General features: G+C 45.9%; 2 protein-coding genes across 5 annotated transcripts; both read right to left on the bottom strand.

Annotated features, from left to right (window-relative positions):
* Positions 1–1496: 1496 nt before the first annotated feature.
* On the bottom strand, positions 1497–6321 carry LOC118363385 (uncharacterized). Of its 3 annotated transcripts, none has more exons than XM_035744193.2 (4): positions 6182–6321; positions 4246–4400; positions 2420–2522; positions 1497–1948 (listed from the first exon to the last, which is right to left on the bottom strand). In XM_035744193.2, the coding sequence occupies exons 2-4, from the start codon at positions 4378–4380 to the stop codon at positions 1590–1592; spliced, it is 597 nt and encodes a 198-aa protein (XP_035600086.1). In that variant the 5' UTR covers positions 4381–4400; positions 6182–6321; the 3' UTR covers positions 1497–1589. The 3 variants fall into 3 exon arrangements, with proteins under 3 accessions (XP_035600086.1, XP_035600085.1, XP_035600084.1); XM_035744192.2 differs by lacking the exon at positions 6182–6321 and adding an exon at positions 5237–5361; XM_035744191.2 differs by lacking the exon at positions 6182–6321 and having other exon boundaries at positions 4246–5331.
* Positions 5885–26313, bottom strand: LOC118363957 (E3 ubiquitin-protein ligase BRE1A-like). Of its 2 annotated transcripts, none has more exons than XM_052488196.1 (22): positions 26192–26313; positions 25609–25786; positions 25402–25470; positions 25214–25312; positions 24946–25090; positions 23217–23402; positions 22443–22558; positions 21785–21931; positions 21527–21601; positions 21257–21376; positions 20736–20915; positions 18844–18979; positions 18581–18702; positions 16313–16469; positions 15976–16234; positions 12733–12850; positions 10809–10958; positions 8691–8903; positions 8443–8568; positions 8161–8301; positions 7895–7999; positions 5885–7525 (listed from the first exon to the last, which is right to left on the bottom strand). In XM_052488196.1, the coding sequence occupies exons 2-22, from the start codon at positions 25768–25770 to the stop codon at positions 7349–7351; spliced, it is 3003 nt and encodes a 1000-aa protein (XP_052344156.1). In that variant the 5' UTR covers positions 25771–25786; positions 26192–26313; the 3' UTR covers positions 5885–7348. The 2 variants fall into 2 exon arrangements, with proteins under 2 accessions (XP_052344156.1, XP_052344157.1); XM_052488197.1 differs by having other exon boundaries at positions 8691–8900.

Below are 26313 nucleotides of genomic sequence, written 5' to 3'. Positions count from 1 at the left end.
GTCAATATACCACGTCTCTGCATTGCGTTGTGCATAAGGACGCCATGGCTAAGGGATAAATTAGCCATATACCACACACCCCTGTGCCTAATTGCTTAATGGTGCCAGGTTGAATTTCAACTACCTTTCAAACTGCCTCTATTCTGTTCTTTCCAGCCTCTTCTCAGAGTGCCTTCATTCCAAGATCTCTTTGTTACTGTTGCATTTTCTCTATGGTGCATTGCCTCAGCAGAATGCACCACTATATATATAATATATATATATAATATATAGGGTAGCGGTTTTGATTCATGGGAACACGCAGATGTAAAATGTATGCAAGCATGACTAAGTTGCTTTGGATAAAAGCATCTGCTAAATGAGAGAGCGCTAATAGATGCACCCAAAACCACTAATGCGCTTAAAATTGGTCTGTGTCACATGTATAATGGAGTGGAACAAACTACACTGAATAAAAATATAAATGTAAAGTGTGGGTCCCATGTTTCATGAGCTGAAATAAAAGATCCCAGAAATGTTCCACACGCACAAAAAGCTCTCTCAAATGTTTTGCACAAATCTTTTGACATCCCTGTTAGTGAGCATTTCTCATTTGCCAAGATAATCCATCCACCTGACCTGTGTGACATATGAAGAAGCTGATTAAACAGCAAGATCATTACACAGGTGCACCTTGTGCGGGGGACAATAAAACACTCAAATGTGCAGTTTTGTCACAACACAATGCCACAGATGTCTCAAGTTGAGGGAGCGTGCAATTGGCATGCTAACTGCAGGAATATCCACCAGAGCGGTTGCCAGATAATGTAATGTTGAGTTCTCTACCATAAGCTGCCTCCAACGACATTTTAGAAAATTTGGCAGTATGTTCAACTGGCCACACAATCGCAGACCACGTGTAACCATGCCAACCAAGGAACTCCACATCCAGCTTCTTCACCTGCATGATCGCCTGAGGAGAGGTGGGGGGTGGTGAGGAGTATTTCTGTCTGTATTAAAGCCCTTTTGTGGGGGAAAACTCATTCTGACCAGCTGGGCCTGGTTTCCCAGTGGTTGGGTCTGGCTCCCAAGTGGGTGGGCCTATGCACTCCCAGGCCCACCTGTGGCTGCAGCTCTGGGCAGTCATGTGAAATCCATAGATTAGGGCCTAATGAATCTTTCAATTGACTGATTTCCTTATATGAACTGTAACTCATGTAATTGTTGCATGTTGTGTTTATTTTTGTTCCGTATTTTATTTATTTGTTACTTTACCGGCTAGGTTGACTGAGAACACGTTCTCATTTGCAGCAACGACCTGGGGAATAGTTACAGGGGAGAGGGGGATGAATGAGCCAATTTTTAAACTATAATTAAAATCACTTGAATACTTATCCATTTCCTTGCTTAAAAAAATAAATCCCCCGTATATTCCATGTATCACAGATGTCAGATATTACATGTAATAGACAAACACCCGATGGGATAAGAATTGAAAAGCCACTTTCAATCAAAGAAATCGTGGTGGTTGCTTTATTTCATTTGAGAAACTGACAGACCCCCTTCAGCACCACCATCCTTTCCAACTATCCTCCCCCTCTCTCCTTCCATCACTCCTCTCCCTTCCTCCTCTCCACCGCCTTCACCCTTCCCTCCAGGATGCTCATGCGGTCTTCCACTTGAACTGTCTTTTCCGATCCAGAGCTGGCCAGCCCCAGGAGGGCACACCCCAGCACCAGGCTTGCTAGCCGGACGGCTGTGGTGTCTGAACCAGCCTTAGCATCACTGACGATCAGGCCAAAGAGCCACAGCGCGATGCCCGCCTTCAGCATCCAGAACACCCTCCTCACCACACCCACCAGCATGCGCAAGATGATCGACAGCACCCAGTAGCCAATCAGAGCCAGCAGAGCCCACTGACCAGCCGAGGCCACGCCCTCTGCGGTGAAGTGAGGGAACGGCAGGTGCACTGGAGAGAAAGAGGAGAGGGTTAAGCATATTTGAATATTGCTGGGGGGGGTAATTCAATTATTTTGTTGTCACCATCTTTACTCTTGAACTTGTCAGTGCATATATTTTAAGGCCTGAGTGAATTTGAGAAGCAATCATTGAGAGTGAATGGCATGTGCTGTTAGATCCTACTACAGAGAAAAAGTCACAGACACGAGGAAAAACCCACACCTCCCAGTTCCCATACAGAGGGGGAGAAGCAGCTCTTCTTAGACAAGGCCAACTTCCCTGAGGGTGAAAACATCTTCCCTGGCACAACAATTAACTAAATAAAGATACTGATCCGACGGCCTGAAAGGGAAAATGTTCTGATTGCCAGTGGTGTGGTGGAAATACATTCTGATTTTATCTCTGTAAATCCAGAAAAGATGGGATTCTATGCAGAAAGGATTCTCTCCCTCCCTCCAACTAAACACAAACTGACACCCACCATCAACTCCTGTGACCCTGAGGATATCTGTGACGTAAACAGAGAAGACATTCAGTCCGCTGGCAGCTCCCTCAGCCAGAAACCGGCTCAACATCTCAAAGAACTGAGGGAGAGAGAGAGGGAGAGTGAAGAATGTTTGACATGTTGACATTTGAGAATTATAACCGTTGCTCTGGTTGAAAAACATATTCCCTTTCTAGAGTAGAGCAGACATTCCCTTTAAAATGACCAACGAAGCCAGCATATTTCCCCCGACCTATAGCTTATGTACAGTAACATTAATTTTTTCCCATGATCCTCGAGTGAGTGTTAGTGCAGCACGACTGAAAACTGATACCCTTAAATTAGAATGATAGCAACAGCTGTGGTCAATCAGTATAAATAGGTTGGTCACTGAGTCAATCATCTCTGAACAAGATCTTTTTGTGGGTTGCAGGTATGTTTTATACCACAAACATATCTACAAGTTGCCTTTGATCACACACAGGCCTTCAGTTAGTCAGTTAAACAATGGCCAGTCAGTTACTATCCAAGTGCAGTCCTATGCACAAGTGTCTTTCCTAGCTGGCATAATGGTGGTGTTGTTGATGCTGTTACACGTGTGTGTGTGTGTGTGTGTGTAAGATTGAAGCTGTCCTATCACGTCAAAAAAGACTTGACAGCTGGACCGACAACCCTCCAGACTGCTTAGCTGAGGTCAAGGGTAGTCACAGTAGTAGGACACAGACTACTCTGCACCTGTTGCTACTACACAAGCACCACTGTTCTGTGTGTCAAACAGAGGAGGCTAGTGAGACGAGTGATACGAGTGCGGGCTCATTGTAATGCTTGGATTGGAATAAATGGAACCGAGTCAAAGATGTGGTTTCCTTATGTTTGATACCGTTCCATTCATTCCAGCCATTACAATGAGCCTGTCCTGCTATAGCTCCCCCCACCAGCCTCCTCTGGGTAAGAGCAGGACACAGACAACTATAGCTTCTCCCACCAGCCTCCTCTGGGTTAGAGCAGGACACAGACAACTATAGCTTCTCCCATCAGCCTCTGGGTTAGAGCAGGACAGACAACTTTCCATCTCTGACAGCTGTAATGTGTCTGCATGCAACTTTTAAAAAGCCCCCCTGACAACCTAAAACATGGGAATGAATGTGGCTATATACTGTTACAAACACATAAAACCAAATATTCAACTGCCATGATATAGCCTCCAATTTGAGAGTGATGTACTAATTTTCTGTAGGACACGCTGTATGAAATGACTGACACGTGCCCTGCATTCAGGGCTATAAGGAGTTTGATTTTGGGTCTATGTCAGAACAGAGGTTATTCGGGCGGGGAACCTGGTGGTTTCTTACCATGGAATAGATGTGACTAAATACAACAGCACACTCTGGGGTAGGGGTGCCGGGCACACAGAGTAGTGGCAGCAGGGGGGTGCATGGATATAGGCAGACATGAAATTAGGGCAGAGCAGAGTGGGGGTCAGAGGAGAGATTATCAGGTAGTGAGGCAAGGGTAGAGGGGGAGATGCAGGGAAGGGGGTCGGGGAAGGAAAAAGGGGGTGGGGAGGGAGTGAAGGAAGTGATGCAGAGGAATGCAGTCAGATTTTAAGGAGGACAATTTTAGTTGACAGAAAACCACAATTATGCAAATCTTTTGAAGGTAGCAAAGGTCACCCTTAGAAATAAGATATAATTAATAAATGATGTAGTTAATTTATGAATGAACATGCTAGAATAACAGGAAACAGGATTGGGTGCTGATTAGATTTACTAAAATAACGACTATAAAGTAGGCCTACATTCAATATGGTTTATTTTCCAAACCTCAACAGTCGACTCGATCACATTGGTTCCCACCACGGATTCCACGTATCTGTGGACATCTTCGCAGGTCCCCGTGACCAGGGACCGGAGACTGAATGATGCTGGGGCCGCTTGAGGGCTCTCTTTGGACGGCATGGCCTGCCCGTAGCATCGCGCTGCCAAACCGAGCAACAAAACAAGTGTGGATAATAAAACCCGTACTGAGGATGAATCTGCACGGTTGTTGATCATTTTGGAAAATCCGATTTTTTGGGCACCTTAACGTTATAATTATTATAGACAGTTATATAAAAACGTTTTCTATAGGATAAGCTGCGAAATCTATGGTCAACACAGATCGAGGTATGTGCGTGCAAATTTGCTTTAAAAAGGCGTGGTAAAAACCAGAGGTTTAAAAACGGCTTCGGTTGTCAGTCATTCAAACAAAACGGTCGAGATGTAGCCCATTACATCGGCTTGCTCTGCAGGGGTAATACAATCTGGAGATACGAGCCTTGCAAACTTGAGAAAACAGAATTAGCTGGGACCCTATACTCTAAATTAGTGCTCGTGGGTTGTATCATCAAACATAAAATGTGTCACGTGCAAGTGATTAAATTACTTATCTCAGCGTTTTTAATTATAAACTTTGGCAACGTTACCCCAAACCAGAGCACCGTTCAAGCACATTTCATATTAACACCATGACTATATTTGGTATTGAACTGGTTAAGAATAGAACGACGGTAATTTCAAAAGACGTATAATTTTCCAGCGGTGGACAGCCTATATTTTGAACGCTAGTGATTATTTTACAACGTGTCGAATTTTTTCAGGTTTGTGCGGTTGAAAGGAAAGTTTTGGAAGGCACGATCATTGACGCGCTTAAAAAGCGCGCGTCCCCCTAAAGGTTTTTGGTTTCAGTATTCCACACGGATTTTATTATATGTCAATTTTTTCCTTGCATCAACTTCAACGCCACGATGGATTGTCTTGCAAAAAAGCCGCTTACAACTCGATGGGCACCCCTTTCCGTCAAGATATGCTGGCTTCTGGTTTAGTACAATCTGACAGATCTCCCTTCAAACCGGTCTGGGGTGCTAAAGGGGGTGGGTCTGGGGTGCTAAAGGGGGTGGGTCTGGGGTGCTAAAGGGGGTGGGTCTGGGGTGCTAAAGGGGGTGGGTCTGGGGTGCTAAAGGGGGAGGGTCTGGGGTGCTAAAGTGGGAGGGTCTGGGGTGCGAAAGGGGTGGGTCTGGGGTGCTAAAGGGGGTGGGTCTGGGGTGCTAAAGGGGGTGGGTCTGGGGTGCTAAAGGGGGTGGGTCTGGGGTGCTAAAGGGGGTGGGTCTGGGGTGCTAAAGGGGGTGGGTCTGGGGTGGTAAAGGAGGTGGGTCTGGGGTGCTAAAGGGGTGGGTCTGGGGTGCTAAAGGGGGTGGGTCTGGGGTGCTAAAGGGGGTGGGTCTGGGGTGCTAAAGGGGGTGGGTCTGGGGTGCTAAAGGGGGTGGGTCTGGGGTGCTAAAGGCGGTGGGTTTGGATGGTGGCAAAAACAGATTTGGGATTTGCATACTGGGATTTGTGGTTAAAGCAGGTTAAGGGTTAAAACATTAAGATGATTCTGATGATACAATGAATTTGATGATGACATTGAATGATATACTGTAGCTAATAAAAATGCACAAACTTTACTGATAAGTAACCAATTGCAAGACAAGCTTCTAGATTTGATGGCAGTTGAATAACTTTCAGAGCAGCAATATTACACATCGGCATCAGTTCAAGGTATTGGTAGCATGTCTGTCTATGGCCTGACGAGTCAGCTTTCAAATACAAAAAGAGAAATACAAGGACAACATTGACAGGTCACACAGACAGAGTACAGGTGGAGCAAGGGTCCCTGTTAGTCCAGGGACTCTCACCATTGATATTCTAACCATTTTAGCAAATGGTTCCTCTGTTTTACCTTCTCCCTCACACGTGTGTAAACTGAGATGCCCACACACACACCAGTCTAAATCCAGAGCCCGAGGAAGGTCATCTGGTGTCTAGTTCCCTGGGGTAGCAGTACTGGGGAGAGAAGTTGACTATCAGTTATAACAGGTCTGTTATCAAATGGTTATCAGGGTCTTCAGCACATCACTGCAGCCCTTCAGGACTGAAATTATTAAGTGAAAGAGGTCTGTATCTCTCTCTCCATCAACTCAGTGAGGAGAGAAAAACACCCCCGGTAGCTACATCAACTATGGAAAAGTGTGTCTACGAGGATCCCTTCAAGTCAAATCTCACTGTTCCCCCACACAAGGCCCTAGGTACTGTAATCCTATTGTTGAGCCACAGGTAGTCTCTCCTATAGGCTTTTCTTCCAGCCAGGCAGGCAGTCTCTCCTATAGGCTTTTCTTCCAGCCAGGCAGGCAGTCTCTCCTATAGGCTTTTCTCCCAGCCAGGCAGGCAGTCTCTCCTATAGGCTTTTCTCCCAGCCAGGCAAGTAGTCTCTCCTATAGGCTTTTCTTCCAGCTAGACAGGTAGTCTCTCCTACAGGCTTTTCTTCCAGCTAGGCAGGTAGTCTCTCCTATAGGCTTTTCTCCTAGCCAGGCAGGCAGTCTCTCCTATAGGTTTTTCTCCTAGCCAGGCAGGCAGTCTCTCCTATAGGCTTTTCTTCCAGCCAGGCAGGTAGTCTCTCCTATAGGCTTTTCTCCTAGCCAGGCAGGCAGTCTCTCCTATAGGCTTTTCTTCCAGCCGGGCAGGCAGTCTCTCCTATAGGCTTTTCTTCCAGCCAGGCAGGCAGTGCACAGCCAGCAAATATAACCATGATCTCTATAAGTCAATGTAATGTACACCAATCCAGAAACAACCCTTAGCCCCCACCACTATTGTGGAGATCCGAGAGTACTGAATAGGTGTCAGTCAGCAACTCCACATAGCCTATCAGAGAGCAAGGTGGATAGATTCCCATAATGATTACATGTCCATCAAACCTCTCAGATTTCTAGTCTCATTCCACCTCACTCTTTAGAGTGGTGATAACAGTTTTGTTTGTCTGGACAGAAAGCCCGGTGTGGATACCGCTGACCTCCCGGCACCACTATCCTAACCCCTACGGTCCCTTCCTCCTACTCTTCCTCCACCCTCTCTAGCCGATGTAGATGCGGTGGAAGTCGTTGGCGCCGAAGGCGGCGTTGCACTTGGGACACTTCCTCTGGCGCGTGTCGTAGCGCGTCTTTACACACTCGAAGCAGAAGACGTGGAAACACTTGGTCAGTACGGCATCCTTTACCCGGGAGTTACAGCACGGGCACGTCAGACGCGCCTGGGGGCGTAGAAATGGAGGGAGAGAGAGAGAGATGGGGAGTAAGATTGATAAAACAGGTGAATTATAGTTGCATCATTACATATTATAAACTGGGTGGTTCGAGCCCTGAATGTTGATTGGCTGACAGCCATGGTATATCAGACCGTATACCACAGGTATGCTCAAACTACATTGCTTACCAGTTTATAACAGCAGTAAGGGACATCGAGGGTTTGTTGTATATGGCCAATATACCACGCCTAAGAGCTGTATCCAGGTACTCCGCATGCGTCGTGGTATATTGGCCATATACCACACCCCCTCGTCCCTTATTGCTTAATTAAACATACAGTGCACCTGGTATAGAATAGTGTTCATCCAGACTACCTTGTAATCATTGATTTCCTCGTTGAGGATGTCGTCTCCGTTGAGGACGGTCTCGGCTGGTTTCTTAGCCTTCTCGATCTTCCTCCGCAGTTTGGAGATGTCCTCCTGAAACACAATAAAGATAGGAAGAGCAGGGTTAGGCAGGGGGCTGCAATCTTTAAATAAACCAAAGTTCGAATTCTGTTCAAGTGGATTTGAATCGTGTGTGTCGTTACATGAGCACGTGGGCAGTTACCTAAACTTGGCGAGTGTGTGTGTGGCCTGACCTGTGCGCGGCGCGCGTTGAAGGACTCCTTCTCTCTGGAGATGCTGTTTTCTATGACCTCCTCCCTGACGGTTCCCAGTCTCTGCTGCACCTGGTCCAGCTGACTACGCACCTCTTCCGACAGCACCGATGACTCCTGGGTCTGGAGGAGGGGAGGAGTGAGGAGACAGGGGTAAGAAAAAATATATGTTGTCAGTTGGCATTTTTCAAGGAAGTAGGTATTCTCTGTGTGTGTTCACCTGTGCAGTTACCTAAGCCTAGTAAGAGTGTGTGTTTTAGCTACCTTGCGTTTGTTCATGTCCAGAGCCTGTGTCCTCAGAGCCAGCTCTCTCTCTGCTGTACTGATGGTGCCCTGGAGGAGGCGCTCTTTCTCCTCCAGCTTCCTCACCACCTGCAGCTGGGCATCCACCTGAGAGAGAGATTTGCTACTGTCAAGTTACTGTCTTTCCCAAACTTTATCTCTCAAATTGAGCGGGTGACATTCTGACGCTCAAATCAATTTACTGCACCGTTTCAATCACTTCCTCTCACCTGTGTTTTGAGCGTGAGCAGCTGGTCGGCGAGTTCCTCCTTCTCCTCCTTGAGCAGCTTGTGGATCTGGTTGGACTTGATGCGTTCCGACATCAGCTTGAAGTTGGCGTCATCCTTCTCCCTCAACTGCTGCATCAGTCGGATGTTCTGCTCCTGCATGTCCTCAAAAGCCTGGCCCGTCACATCCATCTCACTCAGCAACGCATCCTCCTCCTGGTGGGAAGGGGGAGAGACAGGGGGGAGAGAGGGGGGTGAGGAGGCAAAGAGAGGGGTGGGGAGGATGGGAAGGAAAGAAGGGGGAGAGAGGACACAGGGGAATGGAGGGGAGAGAGGAGAGAGACGGGGAGAGACAGGAGAGGAGGGAGAGATGGGACGGAGAGACGGGAAATGGGAGGGGGAGAGACATGGGAGACAGGGGGGCGAAACGGGAGAGACATGGGAGACCGGGGGGCGAGACGGGAGAGACGGGGGGAGAGAGAAGGAAAGAGGGGAGCGGCAGATGAATGGGGAAAGACAAGGGAGAGGGAAGAGATGGGGAGAGGGGGAGACGGGGGGGAAGACGGGGGACAGTGGAAGGGAGCGAGACGGGGGACAGTGGAAGGGAGAGAGACGGGGGACAGTGGAAGGGAGAGAGACGGGGGACAGTGGAAGGGAGAGAGACGGGGGACAGTGGAGGGAGAGAGACGGGGGACAGTGGAGGGGAGAGAGATGGGGGACAGTGGAGGGAGAGAGACGGGGGACAGTGGAGGGGAGAGAGACGGGGGACAGTGGAGGGAGAGAGACGGGGGACAGTGGAGGGAGAGAGACGGGGGACAGTGGAGGGGAGAGAGAGGGGGGACAGTGGAGGGGAGAGAGACGGGGGACAGTGGGGGGAGAGAGACGGGGGACAGTGGGGGGAGAGAGACGGGGGGGACAGTGGGGGAGAGAGACGGGGGACAGTGGGGGGAGAGAGACGGGGGGACAGTGGGGGGAGAGAGACGGGGGACAGTGGGGGAGAGAGACGGGGGGACAGTGGGGGGGAGAGACGGGGGGACAGTGGGGGAGAGAGACGGGGGACAGTGGGGGGAGAGAGGGGGGGACAGTGGGGGGAGAGAGACGGGGGACAGTGGGGGGAGAGAGACGGGGGGGGGAGAGTAACGGGGGGGAGAGAGACGGGGGACAGTAGGGGAGAGACGGGGACAGTGGAGGGGAGAGAGACGGGGGACAGTAGAGGGGAGAGAGACGGGGACAGTAAAGGGGAGAGAGACGGGGACAGTAAAGGGGAGAGAGACGGGGACAGTAAAGGGGAGAGAGACGGGGACAGTAAAGGGGAGAGAGACGGGGACAGTAAAGGGGAGAGAGACGGGGACAGTAAAGGGGAGAGAGACGGGGACAGTAAAGGGGAGAGAGACGGGGACAGTAAAGGGGAGAGAGACGGGGACAGTAAAGTGGAGAGAGACGGGGACAGTAAAGTGGAGAGAGACGGGGACAGTAAAGTGGAGAGAGACGGGGACAGTAAAGTGGAGAGAGACGGGGACAGTAAAGTGGAGAGAGACGGGGACAGTAAAGTGGAGAGAGACGGGGACAGTAAAGTGGAGAGAGACGGGGACAGTAAAGTGGAGAGAGACGGGGACAGTAAAGTGGAGAGAGACGGGGACAGTAAAGGGGAGAGAGACGGGGACAGTAAAGGGGAGAGAGACGGGGACAGTAAAGTGGAGAGAGACGGGGACAGTAAAGGGGAGAGAGACGGGGACAGTAAAGGGGAGAGAGACGGGGACAGTAAAGGGGAGAGAGACGGGGACAGTAAAGGGGAGAGAGACAGGGGAGTGGAGGGGGAGTGGAGGCGAGGGGGGTGGAGGGACGGGGAGTAGAGGGGATGAACGGGGGAGTGGAGAGACGGTGGGGGGAGGGGAGGGGAGAGACGGTGGGGGGAGAGACAGGGGAGTGGAGGAGGGGGGATGGAAGAGGAGAAGGAGGGGTGGTAGAGAGAGAAAGTGGGGTTGAAGTATATAAGGAGGGGGAGGAGCAGAGTGGGGGGTATATGAATGATGGTGCGAGAAATTAGTGTCTTGCTGAAATGCATTATGCTTAAATGCACATATGTAAACCCCCCCACGCACACACAACCCACACACACACCTGCTTGGCCAGGGAGAGCTTCTTGTTGAGGATGTTGATCTGTTCCTCCACAGAGCGGATCTTCCTCAGTGCCTCCTCGTCGGCCATCTTCTTCCCCTCTCTCCTCTCCCTCTCCTCCAGATCCCTGAGACGCTGCTTCAGCTCCTCCGCCTGACACACAGAAAACACAGCTGTTATCACCATCAATAAATCACTTCTAATTACACAACAGTAAGTCAAGTGTCCTGGCTGGTCAAGCGGTAACGCAAACAGCTCCGCCACACATCTTCAGTATGAGTCCAGTTTTCTTCCCTTTGATTGAACCTGTCTGTCCCCACTGTCATTCCCTCTCATTATCTGTTCAATGAGAAAATACCTTCACTGAATGTACAAAACACTAGGAACACCTTTCTAATATTGAGTTTCACACCCTATTGCCCTCAGAACAGCCTGAACTTGTTCTTAAGTAGCCTACCTGGTTAAATAAAAAAAACTCTTATTTAGGTATTGAAAGCGTTCCACAGGGATGCTGGCCCTTAGTGACACCAATGTTTCCCACAGTTGTGCCAAGTTACACATTTTTCTTTAACCTGTCCCCTCCCCTTCATCTACACTGACTGAAGTGGATTTAACAAGTGACGTCAATAAGGGATCATAGCTTTCACCTGGATTCACCTGGTCAGTCGACATCATGGAAAGAGCAGGTGTTCTTAATGTTTGTATACTCAAGTGTATATTTAAGCAATAAGGCTCAAAGGGGTGTGGTATATGGCCAATATACCACAGCTAAGGGCTGTTCTTATTTAGCACGCAATGTGGATGCCTGGACACAGCCCCTAGCTGTAGTACACTATATATACAAAAGTATGTGTACACCCCTTGAAATGAGTGGATTCAGCCATTTCAGCCGCACCAGTTGCTGACAGGTGTATAAAATCTTCAGACAAACTCAATCTTTATAGACAAACATTTAGAAGAAGTCAGTTACTGAAACCCAGAGTTGCCTTCGTGCTATTATAAAAACTGGTAACCAACAGTAAAATGAGAATTCTGAGCTTAAACCACCCAGTTAATAATGTCTGATATAACACGGCTCTAAGCCAATCAGCATTCGAACCACCCAGTTTATAATAACCAATAGTAACTCAATACACAGAGAGCACACAGCAGTTAACACAGTTATTCCATCCATCAATTGCTACCCCTCAATAGTAACAACCCAATACACAGACCATTACTATCATACCATCACTCCAAAAAAACAAATCAATAATACTTGTAAAGAATTAAATACTATATGCTTCAATAGAGGAACGTGCCATACAATATTTGCTAGTGAAGTTTCACTGTTTTGTTAGTAACGTCAGCTAAGTGTGTCTCAGCTAAGTAACGTCAGCTAAGTGTGTCTCAGCTAAGTAACGTCAGCTAAGTGTGTCTCAGCTAAGTAACGTCAGCTAAGTGTGTCTCAGCTAAGTAACGTCAGCTAAGTGTGTCTCAGCTAAGTAACGTCAGCTAAGTGTGTCTCAGCTAAGTAACGTCAGCTAAGTGTGTCTCAGCTAAGTAACGTCAGCTAAGTGTGTCTCAGCTAAGTAACGTCAGCTAAGTGTGTCTCAGCTAAGTAACGTCAGCTAAGTGTGTCTCAGCTAAGTAACGTCAGCTAAGTGTGTCTCAGCTAAGTAACGTCAGCTAAGTGTGTCTCAGCTAAGTAACGTCAGCTAAGTGTGTCTCAGCTAAGTAACGTCAGCTAAGTGTGTCTCAGCTAAGTAACGTCAGCTAAGTGTGTCTCAGCTAAGTAACGTCAGCTAAGTGTGTCTCAGCTAAGTAACGTCAGCTAAGTGTGTCTCAGCTAAGTAACGTCAGCTAAGTGTGTCTCAGCTAAGTAACGTCAGCTAAGTGTGTCTCAGCTAAGTAACGTCAGCTAAGTGTGTCTCAGCTAAGTATGTACCTCTGACTTGGCCTTCTTCTCAGCAGCCATGAGCTGGACCTTGTCCCTCTGCTCTTTGGGTGCTGACCGGTACATATCCAACAGTAGTTTCATCTCCCTCTGAGACTCCTGGGCTTTCCTTCAAGGGGACAGAGCAGAGCCTGTCATTAATATCATCCTATCATCATTAATATCATCCTAACCCCCATCATTAATATCATCCTAACCCCATCATCATTAATAATATCATCCTATCATCATTAATATCATCCTAACCCCCATCATTAATATCATCCTTACCCCATCATCATTAAGATCATCCTTAACCCCATCATCATTAATATAATCCTAACCCAATCACCATTAATATCATCCTAACCTCCATCATCATTAATATCATCCTAACCCCCATCATTAATATCATCCTTACCCCATCATCATTAATATCATCCTAACCCAATCATCATTAATATCATCCTAACCTCCATCATCATTAATATCTTCCTAACCTCCATCATCATTAATATCATCCTAACCCCCATCATCATTAATATCATCCTAACCCCCATCATCATTAATATCATCCTAACCCCCATCATCATTAATATCATCCTAACCCCCATCATCATTAATATCATCCTAACCTCCATCATCATTAATATCATCCTAACCCCCATCATTAATATCATCCTAACCTCCATCATCATTAATATCATCCTAACCTCTATCATCATTAATATCATCCAAACCCCCATCATCATTAATATCATCCTAACCCCCATCATTAATATCATCCCAACCTCCATCATCATTAATATCATCCTAACCTCTATCATCATTAATATCATCCAAACCCCCATCATCATTAATATCATCCTAACCCCCATCATCATTAATATCATCCTAACCCCCATCATCATTAATATCATCCTAACCCCATCATTAATATCATCCTAACCCCCATCATTAATATCATCCTAACCTCCATCATCATTAATATCATCCTAACCCCATCATCATTAATATCATCCTAACCCCCATCATTTATATCATCCTAACCTCCATCATCATTAATATCATCCTAACCCCCATCATCATTAATATCATCCTAACCTCCATCATCATTAATATCATCCTAACCCCCATCATTAATATCATCCTAACCCCCATCATTAATATCATCCTAACCCCCATCATTAATATCATCCTAACCACCATCATTAATATCATCCTAACCCCATCATCATTAATATCATCCTAACCTCCATCATCATTAATATCATCCTAACCATCATCATTAATATCATCCTAACCTCCATCATCATTAATATCATCCTAACCTCCATCATCATTAATATCATCCTAACCTCTATCATCATTAATATCATCCTAACCCCCATCATTAATATCATCCTAACCCCCATCATTAATATCATCCTAACCTCCATCATCATTAATATCATCCTAACCTCCATCATCATTAATATCATCCTAACCTCTATCATCATTAATATCATCCTAACCCCCATCATTAATATCATCCTAACCTCCATCATCATTAATATCATCCTAACCTCTATCATCATTAATATCATCCAAACCCCCATCATCATTAATATCATCCTAACCCCCATCATCATTAATATCATCCTAACCCCATCATTAATATCATCCTAACCCCCATCATTAATATCATCCTAACCTCCATCATCATTAATATCATCCTAACCCCCATCATCATTAATATCATCCTAACCCCCATCATTTATATCATCCTAACCTCCATCATCATTAATATCATCCTAACCCCCATCATCATTAATATCATCCTAACCTCCATCATCATTAATATCATCCTAACCCCCATCATTAATATCATCCTAACCCCCATCATTAATATCATCCTAACCTCCATCATCATTAATATCATCCTAACCTCCATCATTAATATCATCCTAACCTCCATCATTAATATCATCCTAACCTCCATCATTAATATCATCCTAACCCCCATCATTAATATCATCCTAACCTCCATCATTAATATCATCCTAACCCCCATCATTAATATCATCCTAACCCCCATCATTAATATCATCCTAACCTCCATCATCATTAATATCATCCTAACCTCCATCATTAATATCATCCTAACCTCCATCATTAATATCATCCTAACCTCCATCATTAATATCATCCTAACCCCCATCATTAATATCATCCTAACCCCCATCATTAATATCATCCTAACCTCCATCATCATTAATATCATCCTAACCCCCATCATTAATATCATCCTAACCTCCATCATCATTAATATCATCCTAACCCCCATCACCATTAATATCATCCTAACCCCCATCATCATTAATATCATCCTAACCCCCATCATCATTAATATCATCCTAACCCCCATCATCATTAATATCATCCTAACCCCCATCATCATTAATATCATCCTAACCCCATCATCATTAATATCATCCTAACCTCCATCATCATTAATATCATCCTAACCCCATCATCATTAACATCATCCTAACCCAATCACCATTAATATCATCCTAACCATCATCATTAACAACATCCTAACCCAATCACCATTAATATCATCCTAACCTCCATCATCATTAATATCATCCTAACCTCATCATCATTAATATCATCCTAACCTCATCATCATTAATATCATCCTAACCTCATCATCATTAATATCATCCTAACCTCCATCATCATTAATATCATCCTAACCTCCATCATCATTAATATCATCCTAACCTCCATCATCATTAATATCATCCTAACCTCCATCATCATTAATATCATCCTAACCCAATCATCATTAATATCATCCTAACCCAATCATCATTAATATCATCCTAACCCAATCATCATTAACATCATCCTAACCCCATCATCATTAACATCATCCTAAACCCATCATCATTAACATCATCCTAACCCCATCATCATTAATATCATCCTAACCCAATCATCATTAATATCATCCTAACCCAATCATCATTAATATCATCCTAACCCCATCATCATTAACATCATCCTAACCCCATCATCATTAACATCATCCTAACCCCATCATCATTAACATCATCCTAACCCCATCATCATTAATATCATCCGAACCCCATCATCATTAATATTATCCTTAACCCCATCATCATTATCATCATCCTAACCCCATCATCATTAATATCATCCTAACCCCCATCATCAATCATGACTGTCAATCATCATCAAACTTACTTTAGGTCCGCCCTGACAATTTTTAGTTGCTCCACCTCCTTCCTCTTTGGTCCTCCAATCACAGATGGGCGCTCCAGAGTCACCTCCTCCGATTGGTTGCTGGTCCCAGCCTTCTCCTTCTCCTCCTTCACGGCCCCACCCCCTCCACGGGTTGGCCTCTCTCTCTCCTTCTTCTCCTCTTTCTTAATTTCCTTCTCTTTCTCCTCCTCTTTGATTTCTCCCTCTGTCTCTGTCCCAGGCTCTGTCTTCAAAGAGGTACCTACAGAGAGAGAGGATGAATATCAGTTCAGTTAATAAAGAGTTACTAAATAGTTAATAAACTATTAATAACACTTACTAGTGCTGTTGGGTGTGACTGAACCATTGTCAGACTCCACCTTGATGGTGACATCACCAGAGGCAGCAGGCGTCAGGGGGGAGATGGCCTCTTCCTTCACATCCAGCTCCGTACTGGATTGTGATTGGAGGATAGCGCTACCCTTCGTAGTGCGAGCCTATGAGAGGAGGGAATTGCACAGAATTCAGATGACAGGATTTTCTCTCTCTCTTAATGGGCTTCAACTCCCTTAGTCTCTCTTACAGTCTCCTCCTTGCATGCCTCACACTCTCACCTGGCTTTGGTATGTCTGTCTGTCTGTCTGTCTGTCTGTCTGTCTGTCTGTCGGTATGTCTGTGTCTGTCTGTCGGTATGTCTGTCTGTCTGTCTGTCGGTATGTCTGTGTCTGTCTGTGTCTGTGTGTCTGTCGGTATGTCTGTGTCTGTGTCTGTCTGTCTGTCTGTCGGTATGTCTGTCTGTCTGTCTGTCGGTATGTCTGTGTCCGTCTGTCTGTCTGTCTGTCTGTCGGTATGTCTGTCTGTCTGCATGTCAGTATGTCTGTGTCTGTCTGTCGGTATGTCTGTCGGTATGTCTGTCTGTCAGTATGTCGGTATGTCAGTATGTATGTCTGTCTGTCGGTATGTCAGTATGTCTGTCTGTATGTCTGTCTGTCGGTATGTCTGTCTGTCGGTATGTCTGTCTGTCGGTATATCTGTCTGTCGGTATGTCTGTGTCTGTCGGTATGTCTGTCTGTGTCTGTCTGTGTCTGTCGGTATGTCTGTCTGTCAGTATGTCTGTCTGTGTGTCGGTATGTCAGTATGTCTGTCTGTCTGTCGGTATGTCTGTCTGTCGGTATGTCTGTCTGTCTGTCGGTATGTCTGTATGTCTGTCGGTATGTCTGTGTCTGTCGGTATGTCTGTGTCTGTCGGTATGTCTGTCTGTCGGTCGGTATGTCTGTCTGTCGGTCGGTATGTCTGTCTGTCGGTCGGTATGTCTGTCTGTCGGTCGGTATGTCTGTCTGTCGGTCGGTATGTCTGTCTGTCGGTCGGTATGTCTGTCTGTCGGTCGGTATGTCTGTCTGTCGGTCGGTATGTCTGTCTGTCGGTCGGTATGTCTGTCTGTATGTCTGTTGTCTGTCGGTATGTCTGTGTCTGTCTGTCTGTCTGTCTGTCTGTCGGTATGTCTGTCTGTCTGTCGGTATGTCTGTCTGTCGGTATGTCTGTCTGTCTGTCTGTCGGTATGTCTGTCTGTCGGTATGTCTGTCTGTCTGTCGGTATGTCTGTCTGTGTCGGTCTGTCTGTCTGTCTGTGTGTCTGTCGGTATGTCTGTCAGTATGTCGGTATGTCAGTATGTCTGTCTGGTCGGTATGTCTGTCCGTCTGTCGGTATGTCTGTCTGTCGGTATGTCTGGTATGTCTGTCTGTCGGTCGGTATGTCTGTCTGTCGGTCGGTATGTCTGTCTGTCGGTATGTCGGTCGGTCGGTATGTCTGTCTGGTCGGTCGGTATGTCTGTCTGTCGGTCGGTATGTCTGTCTGTCGGTCGGTATGTCTGTCTGTCGGTATTTCTGTCTGTCGGTCGGTATGTCTGTCTGTCTGTCTGTCTGTCTGTCTGTCTGTCTGTCTGTCTGTCTGTCGGTATGTCTGTCTGTCGGTCGGTATGTCTGTCTGTCTCGGTCTGTCTGTCTGTCGGGGTATGTCTGTCTGTGTCTGTCTGTCTGTCGGTTGGTATGTCTGTCTGTCTGTCGGTATGTCTGTCTGTCTGTCGGTATGTCTGTCTGTCTGTCTGTCTGTCGGTATGTCTGTCTGTCTGTCGGTATGTCTGTCTGTCTGGTATGTCTGTCTGTCTGTCGGGTATGTCTGTCTGTGTCTGTCTGGGTATGTCTGTCTGTCTGTCGGTCGGTCTGTCTGTATGTCTGTCGGTATGTCTGTCTGTCGGTATGTCTGTCTGTCTGTCGGTATGTCTGTCTGTGTCGGTATGTCTGTCTGTGTCTGTCGGTATGTCTGTCTGTCGGTATGTCTGTCGGTATATGTCTGTCTGTCGGTATGTCTGTCTGTCTGTCGGTATGTCTGTCTGTCTGTCTGTCTGTCGGTATGTCTGTCTGTCTGTCTGTCGGTATGTCTGTCTGTCGGTATGTCTGTCTGTCGGTATGTCTGTCTGTCGGTATGTCTGTCTGTCGGTATGTCTGTCTGTCGGTATGTCTGTCTGTCGGTATGTCTGTCTGTCGGTATGTCTGTCTGTCGGTATGTCTGTCTGTCGGTATGTCTGTCTTTCTGTCTGTCTGTCTCCCACCTGGCTGAGGTCCGTCTGTGCCTCTCTCAGTCTCAGCTTGTATTTCACCACCTCTCCCTTCATCTGCTGGTTGTGTGTCTGCAGTGTACTGATCAGGTGACGCATCTCCCTGTTGATAGGACCTAAGAGAGAGACAGATTGAGAGAGAGGAAGAAATAGATGAGATGCTGTTTTCAAGGAGGATCTGAAACTGCAGGTAAATAGTAGCTGGTGAGGAGGAGCGTAAGGCCATATTTGTTTTCATGTGAGGTAAAGACACTGACCTGCTTGTTCATTGGCAGCGAGGGTCTGTTCAAACTCAATCCGGAGCATCTCGTACTCCTTCCTGACCTGGGCCAGAGTGTCCTCTAGCTGGAACACCTCTGTACGCACCTTCCTCTGGAGAGACACCTCATCATTCTGGAGGAGAGCGGAGACCGTTACCACACACACAACCATTGTGTTTAAAGGGATACTTCGGAATTTTGGCAACAGGGCACTTAATATAATACTTCAGAGTCAAATGAACTTGTGGATACCATTTTTATGTCTGTGTCCAGTATGAAGGAAATTACAGGTAGTTTTGTGAGAAAATGCTAACTAGCGTTAGCGCAATGACTGGAGGTCTATGTGTATCTACTAGCATGTTAGCAGATACCCATAGACTCCCAGTTATTATGCTAATGCTAGTTAACAATTGCACTAGCGCTAGTTAGCAACTTCCTTTAAACTGCACATAGAGACATTTTTATCAGTTTTCCGTAAAAAACAATAAGAAATATGTATAAAATTTCATATGAATTCACAATGCAGCTGCTAGCAATGGTTTGGGTCTCACGGTGCGTCCCTTTCAGATGGTTAAGCATTGCACTTGCATTACTCTACCTCAATTCCACCTCGCAAAGTTAGCATTTCCTTCATTTAACATCTCAAAGTGTTGCCATACAGGACTTCTCTGCTGTCACTCGACTTTCTCTGCCATTTTTCCAACTGTTAACTACAACTCCAATCATCGACTCCCATTTCTGAGTGTGAAGATTCTGTATTTTTGGATGGAGGAGATTAGCTCTCATACTTCCGAGAACAATCAAACACTTGCATCTTTCATAGCAAGCTAGCAAGGGATGAAGAGAGGGTCCCTGTACAGGCATATCGGCCACCAGCCAGAACACTGCACTAGGACTACCTATCGGCAAACAAAAGCTATATCTTGCAATTTCTTGGCTTGCAAAGTTTGTTTTAAAGTGTCTGTCCTATATCAGAGAGGTATCCGGAAGTTCAGGAAATAATTTGTGTATATTTCTTTACCCATATTTAACCATTTGTGGGCACTAAACTCCTTCCATATTTATTTCCATTTCTATACTTCCACTTCCATTTCCATAAACATGTGAGGCTTGTGGGCGCCCTAAAGCAAAACAACCGACATGTACATGTTCCTGAGGATCACCTTTCCAGAGTAGTCATATTAGTGTGTAGCCAAAAACAGTTCGGGCATTACAGATAGAAGTTGGCAGATCAGCGGAACCGACTTCAGACGAGTCCCGTGACACTTGTGGGGGTCGTAGAACACCATCATGTTCCTGAGAATCGATTCTTTCCATAGAGGGGTTATAAGAGTTTGAATTCCAAACCTTTCAGACGCTACAGACGTTTTTGTGAGAAGACCAATTTTCGGGATGTCTCACGGTCTGACAAACACCGCTGTAACTCGGCCACCTTTCACCTCAGATGTGAGCCCCACGGTCTGACAAACACCGCTGTAACTCGGCCACCTTTCACCTCAGATGTGAGCCCCACGGTCTGACAAACACCGCTGTAGCTCGGCCACCTTTCACCTCAGATGTGAGCCCCACGGTCTGACAAACACCGCTGTAACTCGGCCACCTTTCACCTCAGATGTGAGTCTCACGGTCTGACAAATACCGCTGTAGCTCGGCCACCTTTCACCGCAGATGTGAGTCTCACGGTCTGACAAACACCGCTGTAGCTCGGCCACCTTTCACCGCAGATGCGAAAGGCTGCCATTGGTATCTCTAGCTTAAAGTGAAATATTGTTAAAAATGCTAATTAGATTGACTCTAGAGGGTATTTTTCTTCTTATAAATAGCGTTAAGGATTCTTATTTCGTTTAAACGTTCATACCTATAGCTCACACACACACACCCACACTCACCTCCATGTGCTCTAGCTGTCGGAGGCGTGCCGTTCTGGTGGTGTTGAGGCGTGTGCGTGTCTCATCCAGCTGAGACTTAAGGCCCACAGACTCATTGTAGAGGACAGAGAACTGGGACTGGAGACAGCGGTACTCTGAGCTCTCCCTCACCACCCCCTCAGCACGACTCAACAACTCCACCTAACAGAGAGAGAAACAGAGGAGAGAGAGGCAGAAAAAAAGAGAGCGAGAAATGGAATGAAAGAGAAATGAAGTGAGAGAGCGCGAGGTGAAGAGAAAGTGTGAGAGAAGGAGAGATAAAAGAGATGGACAGAGCAAAGAGGTGAGCAAAGCAACAGAGAAAAACAAGAACCTCCACCTATCTATTTACCTTAATTTGACTGGTTTGGTTGACTGAGTAAGGATGTGGGACCTCAGGTAAACCAATGGCTCTGTCCCTGGCTCTGTCCCTGGCTCTGTCCCTGGCTCTGTCCCTGGCTCTGTCCCTGGCTCTGTCCCTGGCTCTGTCCCTGCAGGCTCACCTTCATGTTGTTGTTCTCCTGGTTGACCGTCTGCAGGTCCTGCTGTAGCCGCTGCAGCTCGCTCAGACGGTTCTCCGCCAGCTCCCTGTTCTCCTCCAACTCACTGTTCATCTCCTCAAACTGACAGACGGGAGGGGGAAAGAGAAGAGACAGTTGGAGAAAGAGGGGGCAGGGGGAAAGGAGAGGAAGGGGAAATTGAAGAGTTATAACTCCAGGTCCATGTTGTTTCTGACAAGTACAAATGGCAGAACAAAGAGGATGTTTTTATACCTTTCTCTTGTTGATGGTGATGGTTCCACACACACTGCTGGCCTCCCCACACACCTTGTAGCCTTTACTGTTCACCTGGGAGGAATAGCACATGGAATAAACATGCTACATTTACATAGATATAGTGCTGTGGTATATAAACAACATGACACAGATATACTCCATTACAAAATGGTAAACATAGGCTAGTTGCTGTCAAAGACATTGCTGCAGAGAGACTTGACTTGGATTCACAAAAACACACAGCAGCAGCCTTACCCTCTCCAGGATTTCTCCCAGGTGTGTGTTGAGGCGGGTTTCTCTGCGTCTGATCTTCTCCATGTCCCACTGGAGTTCTTCAATGAGGCCCTGCAGCTCACTGACCCGTGTGTCTGCCCTCGCCACCGCCCGACCCAGAGAACGAGACTACAGGGACACAGAGTTACTGTCAATATGGGGGCTGGTGGGAGTGGTGGTGATTCACTAGTAAGGTACATAGTGTAGAGATCAACAAACAGAGAATTAGTGCAAGTGTTGATGTAAGACAAATGGTGCCCCCCCCTCCTTATTTTTTTTAGGAACTCAGTCGGGGTCTCAACTCACTGTTACGAGTTAGAATACACGAGGTGCAATTTAGAAATGTGGTTGTGCATCAGCAGTTTTCCTGTTGTTATGTCAGTCACTGATAGTCAGTCAATTAGCCATGTCAGCTAACCGTTTTAGATAGCTGGCTGGACTACCGTAGCAATCTAAATTTAGTAATCATGGTCGAGGGACCCCATTGATTTTGTTAGTCAGTCTTACTCAGATATCATCTTAAAAACGGCAAACAGTTCTCTCTAACCTATGGCAAAATGTGTAACGTAAAAAAGTATTTATCCGCTGTCAAGAGAGGGACGTGAGCCCCACCCAGCCGTGATGCGGTACATCACATCACCTCGCTAGTCATGTGACTGTGCTTCTGCTGGAGGTCATCGGTCAGCTGACGCAGCCGGTCGTTCTCATTAGACAGGAGGGTGTTGAGCTGGACAGCGACCTGCCACACAGAGCCCTCTGGAAATACAAGACATGATGTCATGACATTAATACTCCTGACTTTGCTCACTCAACAATGACCTTACTAAATGCTAATACTAGCTTCTGTTCGAAAATGAAAAATAAATAAACACTTACACCCTTGCTGTTCTCACCATCTTCACTCCCAAACCTCACCCTTCTTCACATCTCATTACCTCTTTCCTCTTAACCCAACACACATCTCAAACCATCCCCTTATCTCTACACTCACCTCATTCCTCTCAAACCTACCCCTTACCCCTACACTCCCCTCATTCCTCTCAAACCATCCCCTTACCTCTACACTCACCTCATTCCTCTCAAACCTACCCCTTACCCCTACACTCCCCTCATTCCTCTCAAACCATCCCCTTACCCCTACACTCCCCTCATTCCTCTCAAACCATCTTCTCTTACCCCTACACTCCCCTCATTCCTCTCAAACCATCCCCTCTTACCCCTACACTCCCCTCAAACCATCCCCTCTTACCCCTACACTCCCCTCAAACCATCCCATCTTACCCCTACCCTCCCCTCATTCCTCTCAAACCATCCCCTCTTACCCCTACACTCCCCTCAAACCATCCCATCTTACCCCTACACTCCCCTCATTCCTCTCAAAGCTGCCCCCCTGCCCCTCTCTCTCCCCAGTCACCTGCTCCAGAGTCCTGATCCTTCTTCAGCTGCTCCACGGTGGTCTTCAAGCTGTCATAGATCTCCACCACACGGTTGGCCTGCTTCTGGCTGGACTCCACCCTCTCCTGCAGTTCCGCCTCCATCTCCTCGCTGCTGCTGCTGGCCAGCGTAGCCAGGAAGGACGTGGTTGTCTCACCCTGTTGGCCTGGAGGACAGCCACACGGTGCAGACAGGAGTTAGTACTCACTACCAAACAGTGGTGTAAAGTAATTAAGTAAAAATACTCAAAAGTACTACTTAAGTCATTTTTGGGGGGTATCTGTACAATACTTTACTATTTATATTTTATTTTGGACAACTTTTACTTCACTACATTCCTAAAGAAAATAATGTAGTTTTTACTCCATACATTTCCCTGACACCAAAAAGTACTCATTACATTTGAAATGCTTAGCAGGACAGTAAACAGTCCAATTGACACACTTATCAAGAGAACCTCCCTGGTAATCCCAAATGCATCTGATCTGGAGGACTCAATTAATCAATTAAAAATCAATTATGTCTGAGTGTTGGAGTGTGCCCCTGGCTATCCATACATTTAAAAAAACATATAGAAAATAGTAAAAAATAAAGAAAAACCCTGAAATGAGTAGGTGTCCAAACTTTTGACCGGTACTGTATATATATGTATATGTATGTATATACAGTGCTGTGAAAAAGTATTTGCCCCCTTTCTGATTTTCTCTATTTTTGCATATGTTTTATTCTAAATGTTATCAGACCTTCAACCAAAACATAATATTAGATAAAGGGAAAATTAGTTTACAAATAACACAAAAACTGAACACTTATTTTATTTATTTAATTTAACAAAGTTATGCAACACTCAATTCCCCTGTGTGAAAAGTAATTGCCCCCTTACACTCAATACCTGGTTGTGCCACCTTCAGCTGCAAAGACCACAACCAAATGCTTCCTGTAGTTCTCAGTTTCTCACATCGCTGTGGAGGACTTTTGGCCCACTCTTCCATGCAAAACCCATGTTTTCCAAAAGTTATAATTTTGTATCTGTCCATAGAACATTCTTCCAAGAGTCTTGATGATCATCCAGGTGCTTTTTGGCTAACTTTAGTCAACTTTTTGGACAAGATGGGTCCCATTATCCCTGGCGAAAACCAAACACTTCATTCCACAGTAAGAACCTCATTCCAAGGGTCATGTATGGTGGTGGTAGTGGGATGGTTTGGGGATGCTTTGCTGTCTCAGGACCTGGATGACTTTCCTTAATTAGAAGGAATCATGAAATCTGCTCTGTATCAGAGAACTCTACAGGAGAATGTCATCCTTCTGTGGGCTGAAGTGTAGCTGGGTCAAGCAGCAAGACTGATCCATAACACACAATCAAGTCTACATTAATATGGTTAAAAAGTAACACTTCTTTCTGCATGTTAAGAGTGGGCCAAAATTTATCCACAGCAACTTGAGAGACTGATTAACAACCACGGGAAGCGCTTGGTTGGAGTCATTGCAGCTAAAGGTGGCACAACCAGTTATTGAGGGGCATTGGGTGTTGCATAACTTTGTTTATGAAATCATTCACAATCAAGTCATTGTTGTGTTATTTGTTCACTTAGGTTCCCTTTATCTAATATTAGGTTTTTGTTGAAGATATAATAACATTCAGTATCAAAAATATGCAAAAGTAGATTAATTTAGAAACGGGGCAAATACTCTTTCTCCCTCTTTACCTCGGTCTTTGGCTCTCTCCTGGTTGGAGTCGCCGTCGGGTTCTGGGGTGTCAGGCTTCAGGCTCCGCCCCTCTACCTGGGTTTCCACAGGCTCGCTTCCTGATTGGTCGTAGCGCCTGCCAATCTGGCGCACATTGTCATCAAACTAAGAGGAGGAGAGGGGAAGTAGATGGTATTTAGCATTAAAACAATTCTCTATATTCTAATTTTATCTATGTGCAATGTTTTAATTGCATATTGTTCATTATTTGAGTGAATGAATAGTTACCTGATTCCAGTATCTGTTCAGGATCAGTAGGCTGGCATCATCAGTAGCCTGACGAGTCTCCAGTCTCTCGATTCTCTCTCTCAGCTCATCCTCAATCACCTGCAGAGCAACGGTCCCATTATAAATGTATATAGTGAAAACAGGAGTTGTAGGTTTGTGTGTGCCTGTGTATTTGTTTGTGTGTGTACCTGTCTTTGATCGAGGGATTCTCCCAACTTCCTGTTCTTCACATGGAGAGCTTTGACATCCTGTTCTTCCTGACCACAAGAGAAAGAGACCGAACAGATGAGAACAACACAATCAACGACACTGCTGACAAGCCATAACTACCATATGTAAAGGCAGGCAGACAGAGATAGGATAAATACAGGCTAGGCACTTTGCAGCTCTCTCACCGAGTTGGACACCCCTCCGAGTTTGATGACGGTTTCCACGGCAGTAGCGCTGACCCCGGGAACCCCGTCCTCTCCTCCTTCTCGCTCCCTCCGTTTATCGGGGGGCGCACCGGACGAGGAAGAGGGGGCGCTGGAGTCACACGGACGCTTCTGTCCTGACATCCTGAACCCAACACCGCTGTAGTAGATATTAAATATGTACACATTGAGATCCTAGCTAACTAACATTAGATAACCTTAATTAACGTGGTGGATCTTATTGTAGAAAACCCCACGTAGCTTGCTAACGTTAGCTAGCTACAGTCATTAGCTTACTATATTATTTCGAAAGAGCAGACATTTGTTTGAATTATAATTCAATTTCAGCTATTTGGCAATGTTACATTTACCAGTTAGTTAGGAAATTCCCAAATACGTTGTAACGTTAGAAAGCTGTAGCTAATAGTAGCCAGTTTGCTAATTCAAATATACCACACGCTATAAAATAGCCTTTCTAAACAGAAAACTTGAGTGGGGCACTTTACATCAATACATTTGATTTGTTATTTCTTGTAGAGTCGGTGGTTTGATTCAAATTCCTTACCAATTTTTATAAAATAGTGTTATTTACAAATTCTGTCAATGAATGTTGATTTTGCGGCTTCTTTCTGCACTCTTCCGAAAACGGAAGTAGCCACTGACATTGAAAGTCGACCCACTCATCAT

Source organism: Oncorhynchus keta, chromosome 30 (assembly GCF_023373465.1).
Source record: "Oncorhynchus keta strain PuntledgeMale-10-30-2019 chromosome 30, Oket_V2, whole genome shotgun sequence".
Lineage (NCBI taxonomy): Eukaryota > Metazoa > Chordata > Actinopteri > Salmoniformes > Salmonidae > Oncorhynchus > Oncorhynchus keta.
The sequence above is the reverse complement of the archived record's forward strand: the minus strand, read 5'-3'. Positions and strand labels throughout refer to the sequence as shown.